The sequence below is a fragment of the Lichenostomus cassidix genome, chromosome 20 (assembly GCF_008360975.1).
Source record: "Lichenostomus cassidix isolate B80296 chromosome 20, HeHo_3.0, whole genome shotgun sequence".
NCBI classification, from domain to species: Eukaryota; Metazoa; Chordata; class Aves; order Passeriformes; family Meliphagidae; genus Lichenostomus; species Lichenostomus cassidix.
In genome coordinates, this window is record NC_139500.1 from 156135 (window position 1) to 178672 (window position 22538).

At 36.5% G+C, this 22538-nt stretch overlaps 1 protein-coding gene across 6 annotated transcripts in view; it reads right to left on the reverse strand.

Annotated features, from left to right (window-relative positions):
- SULF2 (sulfatase 2) overlaps positions 1 to 22538 on the reverse strand; it is an 81490-nt gene that overhangs the window by 58314 nt on the left and 638 nt on the right. For 3 of the 6 annotated variants that reach the window (XM_085079382.1, XM_085079381.1, XM_085079387.1), the window contains exon 2: positions 22150 to 22286. The exons of 1 other annotated variant lie outside the window; for it this stretch is intronic. In XM_085079382.1, the coding sequence (XP_084935508.1) occupies positions 22150 to 22209 (60 nt within the window). In that variant the 5' untranslated portion in view covers positions 22210 to 22286. Of the gene's footprint in view, positions 1 to 13494; positions 13564 to 22149; positions 22287 to 22538 lie in introns of all 6 variants that reach the window. 2 more of the 6 variants (XM_085079384.1, XM_085079385.1) reach the window with 2 other exon arrangements.

Sequence of the window (22538 nt, forward strand, 5' to 3'; positions counted from 1 at the left end):
GGGTTATACTATTATTTTAAATGGTATGGGAAACAACTAGGTTGTATCCAGTAAGCAGCATGCTACTGTGTCCCTTCATCAGTGAAAAAAGGGTTAAAATTAAAACAGCTGATTTTAAAATTAAAATAGCTGATTTTAATGTGATTGAAAGATCAGCAGCAGACCCCATGGCAAACTAAAATTATGAGTAATAAATGACAAGAGGTTGCTGCAAAAATGCTGAGATGTCACTGGGCAGTGAATCTAGGGATCCAAGACAGCTGCAGCTTCCTGACCTCACTGTGAAAGTCAATTAGATATCAGAATCACTAGATGAAAGTTTCACAGAGAAGATGGAAGTCCTCCAGAACAGATTTGTGTAAGATAAGTGGACGCCACATATTTATGAAAGACATACATATGTATAAGATAAGTAGATTCCATGTAAGTACTGGGGGTAAGAAGAATACAAGAGAAGACTAGATCAGAGTAGGAATTTCTCTGACAAGCTAGTGGGTTATGTGAAATATAAGGCATAAAAAGATCTCAATGTTAAAGGAATTTTTTTTTAATAGGGAAGAAGGAAGGAAGCACACAAGAGATATGGCGCTGAAAATAACATCCAGAACAGTGATGACACATCCAAGAAAAGCCACAGGATGAATTTAGGCATCTAGAATGTAACTGTGCAAGAAGTTGATACTGAAAACCAAGACTATTCTTGAACTCAGAATAGTAAAGTTACCCAAGACTTTTTATGCTGAAGACAGAACAAGTCCTAACACCAAGCTTTATTCAAAGACAGAAAGAAACAAAACAAAGAATTCACCGCTGCTCTATTTTCTTACTGAATGAAGAGCCTTTACAAGCCTTTGGTTTGCCAAAAGCTGTAGCCCCTCATCTATGGAGACGTTGCTCTGTGCTGTAACATACAGTCCCTTCAGGACTCTCTGCTATTATGTCTGCCCCAGGAGGAGATTTCTGTGCTTCTCTGAGCTTGTTCCCACCCACATACCTTTAGAAATGCAAACATATTTTGCTGTGCAGGAATGGCTTTGAGATACCTTAGATACTACTCTTTTCCAAGCTGCAAATATAGAACTCTTAAAATATAGAATTTCAACTGAAATCTATAGCACTGCTTCCTGCAGAAGCTGGACTGTCCAGGAAGGTTTTCTTCTCTGACATGGACAACTTAACTCTGAGAGGCTAAAGCTATAAACAGCTAACAAATTTTTTCCAGTTATGTAATATTGACCCCTCGCCATTTCTGTACATATTCATCTTTGGTGAGCAAGGTAAGGAAAATGGTCCTGTCTCTAGCTAGTCTTCTCTGTTGCCAATAACCAAACACGAGGCATTGTGGAGCATGTATAATTAATTTTTTTCCATTATCCCATAAAAGCTCTAGCTTTTAAATTGTCTTCTTTGACTTATATCCTTGGCAAGTTTCTCTCTCCACTGCTTTAGCAACATTCCTTTATCCCCTGTTTCAGTAAGTGTAATTACCATCTTACAAAACCATACGAACCATATGAACACTAGTATCTTCAAACACACATTCATAGTAATTGACACTAGCTATTTTTTCTTCTCTGCCAACAGTCTTGACAACTTTAAACTGTACAAGAAGCAACCAATTTTAACTATGAAGTTTACATACCGATTCCTTTATGCAACATGTATTTTATACCCAGAATAACTGGCCCACAACAGACAGTGATGAAGAGGCAAGATTTTTTCACTGCATTTTTAACTGGCTGCAGCAGATGCCTTTTTATTGTCCTTGGGAGATTGATGATTCCATTATTTGTAGTACTCAGCAATAAATCTCTGAGTTTAGGCTAAAGTGAGCACTTTTCCCTACTTTGCATCTTCCATTACACTGTTATTAATCATGTTTAATCATTCATTTACCTCTCACTGCTACTACACTTTGGGAGGACTGCCACATTATCGATTTTTGACTTTTACTCTTTAGAAGCTGGGTAAAGGGATTTGCAGCTGCTTAATCAAAAGTGACATGACCAGGGCAGGGGAACTGCAGACCTCAGGAAAACAGCAGCTAAACAACACGCCAAGTTATGATAAAATGAAATTAGGAGTCAACAAAGAAAGCAAAATATAATAAATGAAAATTATAGCAGATAACCTCAGGAGACCACAGAGTATGCAGCACTCCTCTGCCTTGCAAAACACATTGCTAGGAAAGAGGAGACCAAGACTAAGAAGGAGGTTAAAACTACAAATTCCCACAAAAAGAAAAAATGCAAACCCATGCTCTGTTACAGAAGTGTCAGATAATGTAATTTGGCTCAAGTAGATTCTCAGTTGCTTGTAAAACTTTTCCCTCAGAGGAAGCATCACTTCAGCCCTCCACTAGCAACTGTAACAAGAACAACACACAATGTAATAGTTTGATAGCTGGCTTCTTCTCCGCTTACCAAAAACCTGGTATTTTTAAGAAAGACAAAGAACTCCATTCCTACCTTTAAAAAGTGCATACAAACCCTTAATTTCTACAATACCCCAACCCTACAATATCTAGCAAATTATGAAATAAACAATAGGTATAAGTACAGTTATCAACTCCATATCAGCAGCAGTAACATTGGTTTCATATTTTAGAGGAGAGGCAGAAAAGGAAAAATAAAAAAAAGCAAGCATAAGAGTGGCTGAAATTGTGCAGCTCCTTGTACAACCCAGTTAGAGAGGAGCAACTAAAAGCAGGATTTGTGGACTTAAAAATAAAAGAGCTCAAGCTCCTCTCGCTCTTTTCCAGGAATTCTCAGCATCAGTTTTTTCTGACCCTTGACATCATGTTTTGTCCTGTTTATCCTAAGTTATGTCACCCCAATTCCACTAACTGCAGTGTAGAATATGAGAGCCAGAGGAAACAAAATGAAATTATCAAGCAATATGTTTCATTAATGTGCTTACTTTTTTCTGCATATTGCATTATTAAAATGTGTAACACACTGGCAAAAGATATTCTCAAGACCAAACTACATGGACCAGTAAAACTCTCATCAAAAGTCTGTCATGTATGCTGCATCTACAGCACTTAGTTGCCAGTAACTGTTTACACTACACCTACTATGCACTAGTAGGTCAGGTCACATGCCAGTGACCTCTCTAGTATCTCCTCCTAGTGATTAAAATAATGTATTTTGGCAAAGGCCGCTGCAAACATTCCAATATAGCTTTTTTTATCATAAATGGAATGGAAATTTGCAAGGGGTATCATCCACAGCATGACTTTAATCTGGCACGAAGAATGCAGGTAAAGTAGTTCTGATACGAAAGGTGACACTACTGCAGGGGAGCTGGTGTTCCCTAGCTTTGTTAACTGAATGAAGGTCATTGATAAACTGTTTATGAAAGTGAGGTTGACCACTTACAATGTGATACGTGATACAACAAGCTCAAGAAAGGAAACTCAATAATGATGCGTCTTTAAACATAGTACACGTAAGCCTACATATGCGCAATCAGCATGGGGCAACTCACCTGGCCAGATTTTCATCTGTCTGGCAAGACACTGTCAGGAAGAGAGGGTCCTTTGGAAAAAATTTAAAGTTGAGTATTTCAAGACTGTACCATACACACAAATTACTAGTAAATTTTCAAAGCCTTGTCCTGTTATACCTACAAGTTCTCCGTATTGCAGTTTCTCACAATCTGCTACATTTTCATGTAAGTACAACACAGGAAAATAAAATTACAGTTTTGTTAATCAAACATCAATAACATTTACAAGCTCTTATATCAAAAAGGAAAGTATAAAGTGAAAGGGAAAGCATTAAAATTTAGGAAATGCTATTGTTCATACACTGTAATTCATGTAGAGCCCACTGACATTAATTGTATAATCAAAAAATATTTTCACAAATGCTTCAGCAAAGAGAATGCAATAACTAAATACAAGGTTTGTATTTTTGGGGGTGTTCAATGTCTTGGCAAATCAGAACAATTAATGGAAAGGCCTTCTGAACTCTGCTTTGCTGGGTTCACTATTAAGGACAGCATATGCAAAAACTAATTGGTGAAAAAGCAAAAAGAAGAGAAAATGAAATTACCAAAAAAAATGGGACTGTTTTGTTGGGTTGTACTTTTTGCCCCCAGAAAGCTGCTAGGCACACAAATGAAACTATGGATCATATAACCAACCTCAGTTTTAGCTTTCATGCTTGAACAAGGTTGTTAAATCAGAAAGACCCCCAACATCCTCAAGCCAAACTGTGTCCCTGCTCCACATGAGAACAGTTCTTAAAATACACAGAAAAAAATGACAATATTTTTTTCAAAGTCTTTTTTTCATTTTCCTAGTAAACTACTGTATAGTCTTTTCTCAAAATTCAACTACGTCAAACTGTGAGAAAAAGCTCAAAGAGACATTAACACATTCCAAAGTTCTTACAATATAAGGGAGAGCAAGCAATGTGATTACAGGAGATAATCCCTGTTTCTTCTGTAACAAGAATGTGTGCTCTATTTCCTGAGGTCTGTTGTCAAGAGAACTGTAAGACAGTATCCTGTAATTGTTATCAGAATTGTGGTTTCAAATAACATTAAATGAAACTTATCTTTTCATCTATCTACAAAGACCTTATTTGATATCTCTTTCATTCTTAGTATTATCATTATTTACAGCAATTCTGAACAGTAGGGCCTCTTATTTACTCAAACAGAAACATGGTGCTTCATACCTGCAATACACAACCATTCTGGCAGGCATTGCAAAAGTTTAGCATCACCTTCCAATCTCACTTCAATGAAGTCATTTAATGAGGTCTTTTACTTTGTCTGGATAGCCAGACTAGCTCACACTAATGCTGTGACCAACTTCAGTGCAGGCGTTTTGTGGAAATGGCAGGGAAGAACAGCTGGCTCCCCAGCTATAAGCAACCTGATGAAAAGGTTACGGCTCACCAAATACTGACCAAAAGAAGACAAATTTCTCTATAATTTTTCCTTATTCTGTCCCCACCCCAGTTAAAAAACAGTATCGATAAAACAAATGCTTCTCACTAATCATTGTAGCACATAAGTAACCTTTATATATTTCATTTTCAAAATAGAAGTGTCTTCATCTTAATAATCTTACCAATTTATGTTATGCATGATTTTCAGTTCCCCACTAACAGAAAAAAAACAGTCCACAAGCTGACAACAACTGCTTTTCTGATACTGTGGCAAAGCAGTGCCAAAGTCAGATGCTGTGGAGTATAACTACACTGTAATAATAATTCGATTCTTTACATGCTACATTTCATAATTTTAGGAAATTAAAGCAAAATGCTCAGTGCTCACACCAATCAGCAGCAGTAAAATGCCAGTAAAACCAGTTTAATCTGGACTACTATTTTGTATAAAATATGTTAGTGTTTAAGTAATGAAGCATTTGGTTGCTTGGGTTTTATGCAGTTGATTTTACATTGCATTGCAGGAAATCTGAGCCAAAGGAGCAGAGTAGAACATAGCTGAGATCGTGGGCACATATTTCCTTTTTTTAACATCAAACATCATTTGAAAATAGGAGCCAAAACTATTTGCCTATATGACTTAAAACAAGTATTCACCATTCTGGTTCAATTCTAATGATTGACATCATTACAGCTCCAGGCAATGAGTTGCTCACACAGCCTAACAGTCTGAAAAGAGGAGCAGCAATATTAATGGAAGACAGGAATAGAATAGTGGATGTTTGTTAGTTACTTAGGCCCCAGAGACCTTGAATTCCACAATTTCTGGTTGGCATCATGCACTGAATGACTTAAACATCCCAAGAGAACAAAACGAATAATAAACTACACTGCATCATAAGATTTCCACTCTGACTAATGAACAGTTAATTCAAACCAACGCTGTTTCGAAAATGTAACAGCAAAGTATCTAAAGCTAAAATAATAAGTGCTGGATATAATTAGGCCATTTCAGAGTGATATGGCTGAATCATTAAACTTGGAACAAGCACACTCTACTACACCGAACACAGAAAAAGCTGGCCTTGCTCTTGCTGTCTCTGAGCTTACATGACAGATTTTAACCATTGCTCAAAGGCTAAACAGACAAGAGTCATGGCATATCTCGTTCTCTGTACCCAGGAGGATACTAACTGGTCAAAAACATTCATATAGGCAAAAAGGTACCTGTCTAATATAGGCAAACAGGCAGCCCCCCTTAACCTGCTATCACAATAACTAATGCACAGGTGGCTTACAGAAGATGTAGCTGCACGTTTGTATTGCTCTTTCAGTGGCTATACATACATGCTTTTCTAGAGTCCAGTTGCATGCTGATGCAGACTCTGGCATGCAGTTTGGAAAGAGAAAAAAGAAAGCTCATTTTGGCAACAGGAGGCCTTCCTGAAAGCAGAGTAACTGAACTCTGACACTACTCAGATTCTCTGAATCAACAGAGACCATTGAATTCGACATCTGTTCAGCAAGCCTAATCACATTCAGTGTTTAAACTTGAGAGTAGACAGCAAGATGAATTAGAAATCTGAATTCTTAGCAAGTAGAACAGGAAACCACTGGCAAGTTTTTAAAGCAAAAAATTCCCAAGGTTCCCTTAGATGAGGAAAAATTGAGATGTTTGCTTTGGAGTTTTAACTCTCCACCCAGTAGACATATATCATCCCATTAGTTGTCAAAACAAGTACATTACTGTCCTAACACCTCCAGTATTTGAATTTTATTTTGCTTTGCAAATCAATTATTAAAACTGCTCTCTCATGAAAGAGAGATCTTTTCCCCATTTTTTCTGCATTTATAGGACTGTAAGTGAACTATTTTACAAAACAATAATTATTTCCAATAAAGCAAATTAGCTGAGGTAGGTAAATCACTGAAACTCACTGACAAGAAGTTTTATGAATAATTAAGTAGCTGATGTACAGCAACATTACCACGAGCCTTTTACTCAGACTGCTGCATTTCTCAGCATGACACAGGCAAGACTTTGTTTCTGAGGTATAAAGAGACTCTTAATTAAATCTTCATTCTTCAGGGTACCAGAATTTATTCTTTATATGAACTGTGATTATTATATTTAATGTTGAAAAATGTTAATTTTCTGCTTAAATTTGCCAAATTAAAGATGGGGTTTCCTTAGAATTCTTTGTTGTTTCCAACTTCCATAAAATAAAGTGCTACACATTCTTTAGGTAGAAATTAATTGCACAACTATTCCAGCCTTCACAGTAATCATCTGAACATCACCATTCTTAGAAAATTTCCTTTTTAACTATTGTTAGTATGTTGTAGTGATCTTAATCCACAGTTATAAAATTCCGCTATTTTATAACTGCCTGTGTCTTAATGACCTTAGGCTTTGTATACAATCACTGGTCTTTGCACACTGCCTGTCACTTTTAACGCTTGAGTATTGACATTGTATCTCTTTTAGGTTCTTTTCCACCCGTTAATGACTATGCCAATTAATAATGCATCATTCTCTCTCCTCTAGCTAATTTTAATTGCTGTAATTTATGTCCCTAGACAATTTTTGCACTACACATGGAATCTATACTGCTGTAGCTGAGTTAGAAGATCACACTCTCAAGGTCCTTAGCAGATAAACACCACAATTTCAAGTTCACAGACATCATCTATAATTGACATCAATTACTGTTCAAGGAAACAAGTCATGACATTACAGGTAAGAGATCATTTTTATGTTTTGGAGCAGTGCAGATGTCAGCAGTAGAAATTTGACAATTAATTATAGCTTCACAGACATTGCTTTATGAAGATACTCAGATGCCTCGAAAGGGAAAAATCCATCTAAAATTAACAAATATGGAGGTTACACACTTCAACAAGGCCTATACTTTTACACAGATATTCTCAGAAATACATGAATGCCACCTCTGAGGTAGTATGTCACTGTTGAACTGCTAGCAGAGAGAAGAAGTCTAGTCTTCAGTGTGGCAAAATGTCTATTTTTATTAATTAATTTCAATTTATATAGACTTTCAAAAGTCACCAGGATTGGTCAGCTCAAAACCTTCCCCTAGGCTAATTGGCCAAGTTTGAACTGTCCATATCTCAAGAGACCGTTTTAATAACATCCAAACTTTATCTCTGTTCATAAAACACAGGAAGAAGAGAGAAAGAATTCTTACGGGAAAGGTCTGTGCTCGCCACAGTAGTATTAGAAGGCAGCATAAAAACTCAGGTGTGAAGCCTGAGTCAGTGCATAAGATCAACTTCAGCTTTTTATTTAAACATGTTTGCAAAGCTCATGGGCACAAAGAAAATAAAGCAGAAAGAAAAACTATTTATCAATAATCTCTATTCAGCTCTACAGATAGCCCAAAATGAAGGGTATAACCATAACTGTGTTTGTCCCATATTAGATTATTATTTAGTTCATCCCCTTGCCAGTATTAGGGATGCTTCACAAATCATATTCCAGTGTTCCGCTTAGTACAACTTACATTGATCCATAGCCCTGTAACGTTTAGTCCCTGTTTTTACTGTCATTTTTTATTACCTTCAACCCACTCCATCAAAACCATAAAACTCTTTCTGCCAGTTGTTTCCACCTCTCTTCCAAAGCCAAGCATCTTTCTGGTCTAGAACATCACACTGTAGTCTCCCTGATAACTTTTTTTAAGCACATTGGCCCATTCATCTCTGTCCAATGGACAAAGAAACATTAAGTAAGCCTACAACCTGTGTGTGCTTCTAAATGTGCACAGTTTAATCCACTCAATTTACCCAGTAGAACCTCACACTGCACTAGAATACTTTCTCTTCTCAAGTGAGTCAAAACCCATTAAAGATGTGTTACAAAGGTCAGTTTTGTAACAAATCATATTTCCCCTTTTATGGGGAATGAAAGCCAGATGAAAGGTTCAACATCGACAAGGTTAGAAATTAATGGAAAAAAAATGCAATGGCTAAGTTGCCTGCTACTTCAGTAGAAAATATATATGCTGGATTTAATGTACTCTTACTTGGAATTCACTGTAACACTGTTGCAGATTACTTTAAGAATAGTCACCCCTTGCTGGGTTCAGTGGTGTACTGAACGGGACTAAAGATCCTGGATGTAATTCGCTATTTCTGTTATTGATATAAGTACTATATTTCATAGAGGACAAATATTTCTGTTATTGATGTAAGTACTATATTTCATAGGGGATGAAAACATTAAAACGATTGCCTTCAAGCACAGTAATAACTGTAATTCTTACACAACAAATGTGCACTCAGTTAAGCAATCAAATAGATTTACCTGTACAAGTGCCACTGACAGTGCAATTTGTCCCAGTCATCTTTAATTGACCCTTTCTCTTTAAAGACACAATATATGAGATGACTGAATGAAAGATAAACTGAAAAGCAAAACGTACTGTGGCAATGCATATATCATCATTCAATTTCCAAGCACCCACTAAAGAATTTTTGAAACACTACAAATTTTTAACTAGCCTATAGTGAACTTTATTCTTGTATGCTATCCTCAGAACTCATCTAAAATGCTCCAAAAATTTACTGGCACAAATAAAGAGTGGACATGTCATAGGTCTTCAACTTGCTTCCTTTCTCCTATTAGAGCCATGGAACTAATTTGCTTTAATTATTTCTAACAGCCAGGAAGGTGAAAGGCTGATAAAAACAGACAAGTAGGGTGGAACAGCATTCAGGGTCCTTTTAGCTATACCTGCATACCTTCCTCTGGAACTTAAAAGTAAATCTAGAAGCCCTCAGCTGCTGAAGCCCTCTTTCTGTTGGCAAAAGAATATAAAATACTAATTTTAAGAGCTTAGGTTATAATAAGGCTATAGCAAAAGATCACGAGTAAAAGAACATGAATGTTCTGACATTCAGTTTTAGTTGTGGTTACAATACAGTCAAAGGACAGCTGTTCAGAAATCTCAGCATCTTTCCATAATGCAAGAGTACACAGAGTTGGTTTCAAATTGGGTTTTTCTAGAATATGGTCTGGATTATTAGTGTAAAGTTAATTTATATATAAAGCAATTGTAAGTGCAAGATGAAGATACTTTTGCCAGTCACAGAATATTCTGCGTTGGAAGGAACCCACAAAGATCATCAAGTCCAGCTCTCAAGTAAATGGCCTAGAAGGGATTAAACCCACAACCAAGGTGTTACTAGCACCATGTTCTAACCAACTGAGCTAATCAGACTGGGTCAAAAATATAATTAGGGAATTACACTAAGATTATTTAATGTAATTTTATACAAATAGCAACTACAGACATCTATCATTAGCATTACTTGAATCATGTTCTACAAGTATGCCAATAGCACGTACTGCTATCCATGGAGACAAGCATCACCCACTCGAACTGCAACCAGTTTCTGGATAGGCGATTAAAAAAGCACTATCTCAATGGGAGCATCATCTAATCCTGCTCTTGTCGTACTCACTCCAAGTGCCAAGATGCAATATTTTGGAAAAAGGCGAAATCCTTTATCACCCTGATAATACCGGTTCAGCCAAAACATGCCAACTTACACAGGTGACATCCATCATCCTTTTTGAATTCTAGAAATTATCAATTTACATCTGCAGATGAGGTCTACATATAATGACTTCAGCATTATTGTCAAACTAATTTTGAATTATTTTTTGTGCCCTACGCCTGACAAACTTCCTACTGTTGTGAACTATCATAGCAGTTGAGTCAGTTAAGAGGTATAGACTTTACACTCATATCTTACTTAGTACTGCAGTTATTTCTTTTTAACATCATTTATTTCTTTTTAACATTTGTATCTTATTCTCAAGCTGGGTGAAAGCTCAGCTCCATATTCATATTTGCAGTTCTCACAGTTCTGGCAACTCCCTCTACTTCTCCCTCTAAAGCACAAAATGTGCACAGATGTACCTTCTCTCATGTCTTTCAGAAGAAATATTCTTTTCTAATCTCTGCTACCTTCTTTTAACCTCACATACTCACTCCTTCTCCACTTTTCAGTCTCTAATCACAAATGTATGGCTGATAGCCACCTTTCTTTCAGTACTGTACCTGGGAATAGCCAACATGTCAGACCCACAAAATGAAAAGATGTTTTTTTCTTTCTGACTACAAAACTCCCCTTCTCTCAAGCTGACAAATTAGGATCTTTTCTTCACATGCCTACAGTCTCTGCAAGCTGCTAACGTGTCAGTGAGAGCCCAACTAAATAAATCACTCAAAACGAAAGAGCTGCTTAAGCTGTAAGCAACCTGAAACATCTGCTGAATTTTTAAATGCTCACATCCTCCCCTCAAAGCAATGAAATATTCTGTATAAACAAACAGCAGCTCTCCAAACCTGCTGGGCTATCAGAAAACAGGGTTAAGAAGGAAGCATGGGAACTGGGAATCAGCAGCGATAATTAATTTTTCTTGAAGGATTGCAACACTGCCACTAATTGCCTTGAAGTGTACAGAGTGGTGTAGGAACAGCCTCAGTAGAAACTGATGTTCAAATACCAACTGTGTTCGTATTTTAATCACATGCCTTGCATATTGATTTTGACATAAATATGTAATACAGAGTATGACGCTTTTATTGTGAAAAATTTTTAAGAAAAAAGGTATATTTGGGGGAAAATGTCAACATTATTCTTTGGACATTAACAAATATCTAATGTATTTTGCAGCAGTTTTCACAAATGTTGTTCCAACTTGAACAGACATTTTTCTTCCAAAATAGAAAACCAGTTACAGATATTTTTCTACAGGAAGGGTCTGTTATTTTTCATTAATTTGTTATTTCTAAGTTTTAGTTTAAATTGGAATGTGCTTACATTTTAAGACCCAGTGCAGAGCTCCCAAAAGCTTGATACTAAATTATTTACATAACTATTTTATTCTGTGGCCTAGATAAAATAATATTTGAAGAAAAAAAGACAAATGAAATTTGTTACCAGTAATATTTTCATAAACAATTTGTGGACAACATGGAATACAGTATTCTCTGCAACACACCGTCAAGGAAAGGCAGCTACTTTCTAAACTAATGGCAGTAGCAAGAAACTGTAACACAACACAGAAAAAAATTACAGGGGAATAAAAAAGGAATTAAGCTTCAAAGATGCTAATAGCAGGCAGAACAGATTGTTTGTAGTTTTTAATTTTCATTGTTATGATCAAAAATAACCATTTCATTTGAATTCAAACAATAAATCCAAAATAAAATGCACAAAGTTCCCTGCTCCTACCTTCATACCAACCATACCAACCACCACACCCATTCTATGTGAATAACTGAACAGAAGAGACATTCTGGTCTCCTCTCACCACTTATCCTTTCCAGCAATTTCAGCTACAACTCCTTTCTAGGCACCAGGATAAACTATGTTTGATGGCCAAATTAGTAAGTACAAAACAAAGTTTCAACCAGAATAACTCTCTGAAGCCAGCAAAAGCTGAAGCAAAGCTAGTGAAGGAGAATGGGAGCAATCAATGAAACAGCACATAAATTCAAGCAAGAAAAAAGTCAATACTAAAATCAGCAGTCTTTGGCTAACTCTAATCTAGTCATTACCAGTGACTCCAGACAGCCATAACCACCTTAAGCACCTTCCTTCCATCTACAGATGACATGAGGACTCAGTTTGATCCCCTCACATAGTAAACAACAAGCATCCAGCCACACCAAACCAAAGAGCTCACAGGACCCCTGTTTTGCATCCTACACTGCATTCAAATCAGGTTCCTCTCTCTTTTCAGGTTGAGTCACTGCCTCTCTTCTATATCAGGCCATCATACAGGCCACCTCTGCTAGAGGAGCAACACAGTAATATCATAAAACCAAACTGGCTGTAACAGCAGAGATCTCCATATGAGCCACATGGTCTCCTTATCCTCTCTAGCACATGCTTTGGTGAGTGGATGATATTTGCAGCATCTTCTAGACTTCTAATGCAGAAAATGGAGCTATTAAAGAAGTCACGAAGTACTCCAGGTTTCCCTAGTAACTTCTCCAACTTAATGTAATAAAGACATCTCTCCATTGCAGTTGGGTATCCCTGTTGCACTCGCCATTAGCAGAGACATCAGAGATGCCCATCTCCCTAAGAGGCCGACTGGATGGATTTAGTAGGTCAGACAAAATGCTACCTCAGCAGAACCCAGCTTGGAAGGAGACAGCTCATATTTAAACCAGGTGATAATTTGGTGATAATTCAAAATATTTTTTAAAATATTTTCCCTTTTTGCAAATGCACATATTATATGAGAGTCATATTCAGTGAAGAGCATTTCTAAAATTTCTTTCTAAAATACTAGTTCAGAAATGTTTTGACTTTTTCCTTTGTCTGTCTTTCTCATGCTTCCATACCTTCACCTTAAAAAGTTAATCACAGTTCATTGCAATGTGAGAAATTGTCAAGAAATTACTTGCGATAAATGAATGCATGATATCAGATTGCCCCATCAACAACAGGGCAAAATTATTTTTACTCACAAAACTTAATCTGAACACATACCACATGAGAACATTATCCAGAACACAGTACAATAAACTCAGTATATTCTTCTTACCTGGTCTTGAAGGAATTCAGATTCAGCCTTTGATCTAAAATAGTTCTTCTTGGCTTAATAGCAGCAACTCTGTACAAATTAACAGAAACATCAGATATATCTATACAGGAATCACTTCTCTCACTGATTACTTTTTAAACACAAGAGAAGACACAAAAGAGATATCACTGAGCTTAGGATTTGAAATATCTGAAAAGCATATTCCTACTCTTTCAAAAGCTTGCAATCTGGTTCTTCTCAACCACTAACCAAGAGAAGCAATTCCCATATGAATTTATGAATAAGGGAATTACACTGTGTGTAATTCCAATCTTCTCAGTCACAGCTGGTTTTCTCCTCTAGCAGTAGGAATACTCAGAGGTGAAATAGGGAAAGGACCCATGGAGACCACCACCGAGTCTGAAATCCTGTTAAACAGCTAACAATACCAAAACTAACAGACCCTGACAGAATAAGCTCACAAAAAGAAAAGACCAGAGACTAAGCTGTGGGGCACTGTAGCTCCTTTTATACATAGAATTCCCTGTACTCTCTGCTGACTGATAGAAAAAGTTCCCATTTTCAAGATGCTCCAGTCAGTAAAGAGAGACGGATTTAATATCTCACAACTTAAAATTCCTTTTGTTTCAACCTAATTTTCAAGAAAACCAAAACAAGACAGAGGTTGCTATTTTACTTCTGCTGCCATAAGAAAACAAAACAAAAAAAAAAACCCCAGGAAAATACAGGATACATTTTCATCATTTAAATTTAGGCACAAAGCCACATTGTAACAAATAACATAACAAACCACAACTTCAGTATTATTTCTACAGAAACACATTTTTCCCCCCCCTCACAAAAAGGAGAAGGGCTGCAGTGCACAGTAGGATACAATGTGGTGGATCCTTCACATACAAGCTCTTAGAACAGAGGAAAAAAACTGGTTTAACCACCAGTTAGAATATATGTGAAGTCCAATTTGGATGGCAGTGGTCTCACAGCAAGCGATAAAGCTTGTACAGTCCTGTCTCAGGAATATTTTTATTACGTTCGGTATGTTTTACAGGTAACAAAGATATAAGGACAGATAAAAGGGAATGCCAGTACTGCCCAGCTGGTGGAAGTAGCTGATCTCTAGCAAAACTGCAGAACATACCCAAGATATACACTGAGCAAAGACGCTGCTTATTTGGTGTGGTGCTCTAAGCCACCTGACTGAACAGACTAAGTTCCCAAGAATTTGTTCATGGAAATTTCTCCTGCGCCTCTTGATATTGCATATTTTTAACGTATGATCATCAAGAAGCAATTCCTACATCACACAAAGTCCCAAAATAAAACAAGTGTCTGAACAAGTGTCCTGTAACAGGCCAAAATTCCCCACTCCCCTGCCAAACCCATCTGTCTACATGGCCAACACAGGACTCAGGATTGATGTAGAACTGTTTCCGTCTGCTTTTTTGCAGAGCACTCAGTAAGTTGTTTCTAGCTGCTCTTGTTGCTGCCACAGGCAAAACAAAAAATAAGGAAGGATCTATTCCCCAAAGGAAATTTGTGGTAAAAACTTCAAGGAACAGAGCAGAAAGGATTGGCACTAGAACAGCTGTTTCTCAAGGCCTCGCCCTGTAAGCACTCGATGTTCTAATTGTCAGAAAATGCTCAGGTTATTCTGGATTATGCATTACTTAATAGATCTGTGCACAGACAGTATGAACTGCTACTACGAATGGCTGTGAACAATCATTTTGCCTTTTTCAGCTGATTGTTGTGTAACTTCACTTCCTTAAGAAGAGCACATACTTCACAGATGAGCCCACCCAGGTGCCAGAGATGCCCATTTGCATCAGAAAAGTGGTATTCAGATCTGCCCTTAGACAAGACCTTCATTATTATTTTATGGTTATATTCAGATTTATTTGCATAACACAGCCGTGCAATAATAGAATTGGATCAGTTGCAAACTTTCCTACCAACATCTGTACTGATTCTAGTTTAATTTAAAGCATGAAAATGAGGGGAGCTCCTGGAAAGCTGCCAGCATTAATGTCCTCCTGCACTTTAAGCAAATAGTCTGTTTCCTCCACAGGAGACAGATCAATATTCAAGAAACAAAAACAAAATCAAGAAAAGCTAAAAGCTTAGACATGTAAATCAGGGTGGAGGAAAAATGAAAGAAAGCTCCTCATTGGCATTCTACAACTTCTGCAGACCCCCATGGCCCATTAGCTAATTTCTGTTAAAACACAGAGCTCTGGAATAATAAATGCCAGTGGCGCATTTCTAAAGGTTTGCGGTAACTGAAATAAACATGTCCCTGTTCCCAGGACATCAAGAAACAGAAAATTAACCAGAGGTTAACTGGGTCATTAGCTAGAGCACAATATAGGTCACTGCAGATTTAATTTAGTTTGTATTCAGCTAGAGAATCAAATACAGCAACCAGTTCTCACAGCAGGAAAGCAAGTAACTTATCAGCATGCTGATGTATCTTAGATACCAGGGCACCAAGTCTGTCATGATTCATACCACCTTTAACTAATTTCACATTATTTTGACAAAAGAAAGTACAGTGTAAACACACACACATGCATACAACTTATTTGGTTCTGGATCTAAGTATTCGAATACATGCATAAATACTGAATAGTTAACATCATACACAGTCTTGGTTTTTGCTTTTTTTTTTTTTTAAGTACACAGGAAAATATTTAAGTAAGTGTTTCCTCCCAAAACAGGGTTGGCAAGGAAGTAGTTAATACCCAAGTCTAAAAGAAATTTTTGTGGGTTAAGAAAAAACACAAAACACTAGTTTTTTAATGAGTTTGATCAGAACCTAAGTAACACTTATATAAGTATTTTGTCTGAATACAATCTCTTATGAACAAAATACCTCAGCAGCTCTAACGTGAGAAGTCCAATAGTACAAACATTGCCCGAACTGGAAATACTAAATAGATTAAACATTTAGAACTTGTTTGTATCCAACAGATTTGCATTCAAATAACCATGAAAATATCAGATTGCACTTGGCTGTTAGTTATCTCAGCATACATCGTATTACACGCCTTAACTTGGGATTCATATCCTAGAAAAATTTGCAAAACAAACATTCAAGAGCAGAGGTATCAGACATCCTATTCAGTGGGACTGATCCATTCAATTTTGAAAAAAATTGACTTCTGGTTTTGTATTGTGTATAGGTTTTTGGGTTGTTTGTTGTTTGGGGTTTTTTTAATAGGTCTTTAATAAACCTATAGGGTTGCTATTGGCAAATCTAGTTTCCAAAGGAAGGGAAGAAAGATACTTTTGCTAGTTAAAAGTTAAATCTTTCATTAATTCTTTTCTAAATTTAATATAACTTAATTGCTTGTAATGTCTCCATTCTTGCAAAGAATGACGAAAAATTTTGAAGTATCTGAAAATTATTTTTGTAATTTTGAAAATGACAGTAACTATCAAGGCTGTCTGGTTCTTTTCAAACTGCAGCCATATTACAAGATAAAAGCAGGATGAGCTTACAATTTAGCTTTATTAGCTTTATTTGACAGCATGGTAACTTCAGCTGTACCTTTAATGAGATAAACAGCAGTGGTTGAAATACAGTACTCAGTGACACTTTAGAACACTGGTGCAGAAGATATAAAATTAACTTAAGCATTGTACTAGGTAATAAGCTAGTTTAAATGCATCATATTGTTGAAGCTTTTATGTTCTATAGATAGTGATATTAGTACTCCAACGTGACACTACAAATCCTTACTCTGACTTTTACTCTTCCTGTGTCTAGCACAAGGATTATCTGAAATTAGATTAAGCCTTTCCCTAAAGGCCTTCCCTAAAGCCATGCTTAATGCATTCATCAATTAAACGTGTAAGTTAGTACTATGTGTAGCCATCTGATGGAAAAGGACTTAACGAACTAAAACTGTTAAAAATAAAAACATAAGACAGTCTCAAAATTTTGAAGATGATTACAGGAGGAGCTAATTGAAGCTACAACACTTTCCTACAGTGAAGGGCTGGACTACTTGCCTAACAAAACCAGGACAAATCCCAATTCAACAGCAGTGCCTGAAAGAAAGGAAGACAACAGCATACATGTTAAGTATGTAAAATAGTCTTCAGCATTTTTTAGGGAGGTGAAAAGAGATAATGAATCCTTCATTGCTTAGAGGGGAACATTTTTGTCTTGCCAGAGGACAGATTCCCAAAGAATATTCACATTTTTCTACAACCTGTAATTTTCTCATTTATCATTTGTCAGGGCCCAAAGATCTTTACTGCACATAGTATGTTTGCACATGTTTAACAATCATTTTACCAAACAAATGTCACAGTCTGAATAAGAAAATCAATTAATATTGCTGATGTTGCTGATTTAACACCATTAATATCATACTGTGAGCAGTTACAGAACCTACAGGTTCACCATATCTACGCTCCACTGGTTGCAAGTCTGTTCTCCAGCAGACAGCACAGAGAAGATAACCCATGCAAATATAACAGGCAAGGTAATTCAATAGAATTTTTAATGATTGCTTTGATCTAATAGTTAGACTATCAGACAAGTGCAACTAAAGACAGATCATTTGACAGAGATTTGGATGGACTAGTTAGAATTCATTTATCTACACTCTTACAGATACCTCCACTTTCATCAGTATGCTAGGATCTGGAGCAGTCAGAAGACCCCAGTTGGACCACAGAAACCATCACATCCATGATACTGCCAGATGCCCAAAAAGAGCCTAAGATTTACCCAGTGAATTAGAAGGCAGAAGACACATTGCAGTGCTGTCTTCAATGGCAACTATACTGCCTCACCCTTTGGTATGCACAACTAAGTTACATTTGTAAAGTAATTTGTCTCTGCACATATTATCTTTTGAAAAAAGCTTTTTAGGAGCAGAAACATAATTTTTCTCTAAGCCACTCAAGTCTTCTACACTGATTACTTCTCCCTCTGATAAAGAAAGGTTGACATAAAGGAGTCCAATTATTTAGGAAGTCCTTCAAATGCTGCTGTACTGTAAGGCAAGGGAAAATAAAAAATTAAGTTCTAGTACTTTCTTATCATGCACCTACCTAGTATTTGCTGTTGAAGAAGTAGTGAAGCTTTAGCTCTTAAGATTTTGGTAACTTAACCTTCCTTAGAAGCAAGCTGCGATTTCCCAGACTGCGTGTTTTAGGCACAGAAGTAAAATGTATGGGTTTAGGATTCTTATATTAAAGTTATAAAAACAGAGCAACAAAAGCCCCACCCTGAAACACTCCTGTCATTTATGACTTGTGTTCTGTCCATCCACTGAATGGCAGAAACTCTGGGAGACCATGCAGGGATAACACTGCAAAAAAAGATGCATAAAGAACTTAATATTGTTACCACAAAGACAGAATCCAGAAGAAAAATACTAAATCCATTAGCAGATCTAAGTAAATCTATATAAGGTCAATTGATCAGGACTTCACATACTAAAAACCCATAAAAAATTTTCCTTATTCAGTTTCCAGACTGAAAATAGCATCAACTTCTGACACAACTCAGCATGGACGCACAATCTTCCTTTCCAAATACTACTGAAAATCACAAGTTCTTATTTACAGTGATTTAATCTATTAAACTGGAGAATCATAGTCAATGACTCACTCACGGAGATTACGAGAACTGTCAGATCATAGTAGAACCGCTCTGTTTACAGTGCTTCCTACCTCAGAGACCAATAATTTCAGCGTTTCACAATAACTGCTGCTTAAAATCTTCAAATAAGACAGGCAATTCAATTGCTTTCTTTTCATGAACTTGAAATAAGGTGCTGTCCATTTCTAAATTGAACATGTCTTTCAGGAGTAATGAAACTTCATCTAATATTCATGTCATTTCTTGTGAGGTATTGATATTTACAGTTGTTTACCCCTCACCACAAAGTTGCAACCTTCATTTCAGAATACTATATACCGGTTAGCAACAACTAATAGCTGAGAGATTAATTTTATTTTGACACTCTCTCCCAACAATCCATTAAATATGGCTAATCAATACTAATGATTACTCATCAGAACTCTTATTTCACCACTAACTGCTTAAACTCACTGAACTTAGAGCTGCTATTCTGATTTTACTGCAGAAGGTGAACCAAGCTGGAAAACAGAGAAATACAACACAACAAAGAAAACTAGAATAGCATTTTTATGGAATTCAGAAATATTACACATCTTTTTTCTTCCTACAGAGGTCAGACACTAATTAACTGAAATCCTCCCTTATTGAGGATTATAAGTACCTTACTGAACTTCTACTATCATTTCAGAATTTCTTCCCACACACCATTTAAGTGAAGGTGGTGGGGACAGGCAGTGGAGAGGCCGTTAACCAGCAACAAACTACTTGAAGAAAGTCAGACAATTTCCAAAAGTTAAACAAAATCCAAGTGCATAAGAAACTCATAAATGGGAAGTGGGGGGGAACAGCAAAACAAAACAAACAAAAAAAAAGTCCCAAACAAAAAAGCCCACACACAAAAAACCCAACCAAACAAAAAAAAAAGATGAAATAAACCCCACCCATTAAGGTTTTCAGGTTTCACATTAAATCATGGCTTGTACTAGAATAAACACAAGGTATTCTCAAAAACATAAGCATACTGGAACATCCATTTTTAATGTCATTCTCTATGATGTCCACTTCAGCCTGAGAAATTGACCCAGCATATTGATAAAAAATGAGAATATTTTCTGTCAAGAATACTGCAAGAGACAACCAAAAAAGCAAGTTTTATCTACTCTTCATGAAAATTGGCAAAGGCATGGAGCATTCTTCACAGAAGTATGATCTCACTGAAATCTTTAACCAAGATTCTCTGACTGGTTTGTAGAAGTTCTTGATTTTACTTTCACTCAATTCTTAATTTCACAATAAGACAACATCTTCAGGTGGCCAAGGGAAGCATGTTAAGAGGAAAAAAGCAAAAAAATACTGTGTTTCACTGAGGAGTTACAACTATTAAAAATAGTTTAAACATATTACGCTACCTACAAAGCATTAAGTTAGAGATATCTGGCATTCAAATTAATTACTTCTAAAAGTGAATTTGAAGGGAAGAGAAAACATATATTTTGACCAAGTTCCAGAGCTTTTCGAGATTAGATATTAAATCTAGGATCTCAAGAATACATATTTCTATTACACAGCAAAAGTGTTTGCTTTATTTGATCACCTCTCTCACAATAGAGAGGGTCTTACTCATCGATAGACGTAAATCAGTTATATTTGCAAATTTGATATCACCAAGTCCGTTTGAATTACTGCTTGTAGATAAGCAACCATAACTCTTCCAGCCTGAGATCCTCGTAACAGAAATGCTCAAAAGGAAGTCACAGTAGTGAAATACAGACCTTGTTTTTCAAAAACAAAACATGGCCAGAGCAAAACATTGTCTATTCCAACTTAACATTTTTTTAATGAAATAATATCAGCTACTTAGGTAAAAAAAAAGCTACAGACATTTTGCTATCCATTTCAAAGAAGGGATGGAAAAGCTGGTACTGAAAGGCTAAACTAATGAAATGAGTTTACGCAGCAAGGGCAAACACTTTCAACTAGAAATTACCCAAAATAAGACTCCTTGCAAGCAATCTAATGAAAAAAACCCCCACAAAAAACAAACAAAACCAAATACAACACACCAAAAACCCACCAAGTATTATATACCCAAAATATAAGCACAATAAAAAGTGTCTTTTTTTTTCCAATTATGCAGGTCTAGGGAAAAAAAAAATTCCACTAAAACATTTGAGAATAACACTATTTTTTGAATGAGACTACAACAAACATACAAACCCCTCCACATTCAAAGAAGAAAACATCCATGATAGAGAAACCCTGTGATACCAGAAACCTAGCCTTGAACTCCATGATTTGTGTTGAAGAGTGTACAGAATTCACCTAACTCCCTAATACAGATTAAAAATAAAGCTGTCCTACTTAAACTAATATTTTGAGCACTTCTCTAAACTTCTCTCATATTCCTTACCCCACCATAAACCGAGAAGAGCGGCTAAGGTAAACTAACACAGCAGCAGGGACAGTTTAGCTTTTGAACAGTACACTTTAAGTTTCGCTGCTATAGGACTGCATTCGCTGCATTGTATGAAATGCGTGGACTAATCATAGTCTATGAAGAGGACTGACTCTGACTACACTAATAATACTTTTAATCTAAAAAATACCCACATAGGTGTCAGTTTTACTTTCACATAATGAGAAATTCAAAAGAAACACTGAACATTAGCAGGAATAAACTACAGAATGTGTTCTTGCAAACTCATTGAAACTATCCTTGCAGAAGAGAGAGGGAAGGAAAGAGAACTACTATGTATATAGTTAGCACCAAAATAATTACTCCAGTTGCATCCTTTGAAGAACTCAACCACATTATACTCTAGTGCTTAAGTTCTTAAAGCATGGAACCCATGCTTTATATCTCACATGCACTGGGAATAAAAGCTATTGCGCTGCTGATCAGTTTTGGAATGCAGCTGCCACTTAACCAAATAAAGGGCTTTTCACAACTCTCTGATGGCATAAGAAGATATTCACTAATAATAGCAAGAAAAAAAAACCCAACCAAACTTACTGTCATGGCAAAAATTTAGGAAAAAACATGGTATTTTTACCATTAATTTCCTTTGAATATAACATTTGTCACAGAAAAGCATGATCACGCATGCATTCATTCACATGTCTGAAGGATGGAGAAAACAAGGGAGATGACACAGATGCTGCACCTCTGCATGCTCTAACATCCATAATTCTGAAACAAAATAACAACAGAAAAAAGTAGCTAAGTAGAGTCCTACTTACAGCTCAGCCAGATTTATGCCTGGTGCCTTGCGGGGCTGTTGAAGAGCCCAGCACAGGGCTAGAAATAAGAAGTTTTTAGTACAGCACAAGTTATTTGCCAGTGCCTCACAGAGTGACCTTGGGCAAGTCATTTCCCCCGCATCTCAGCTACCCATCTGACAGTCCCGTCCTCCCCCACCACCACCACCACTGAGCGGCGAGG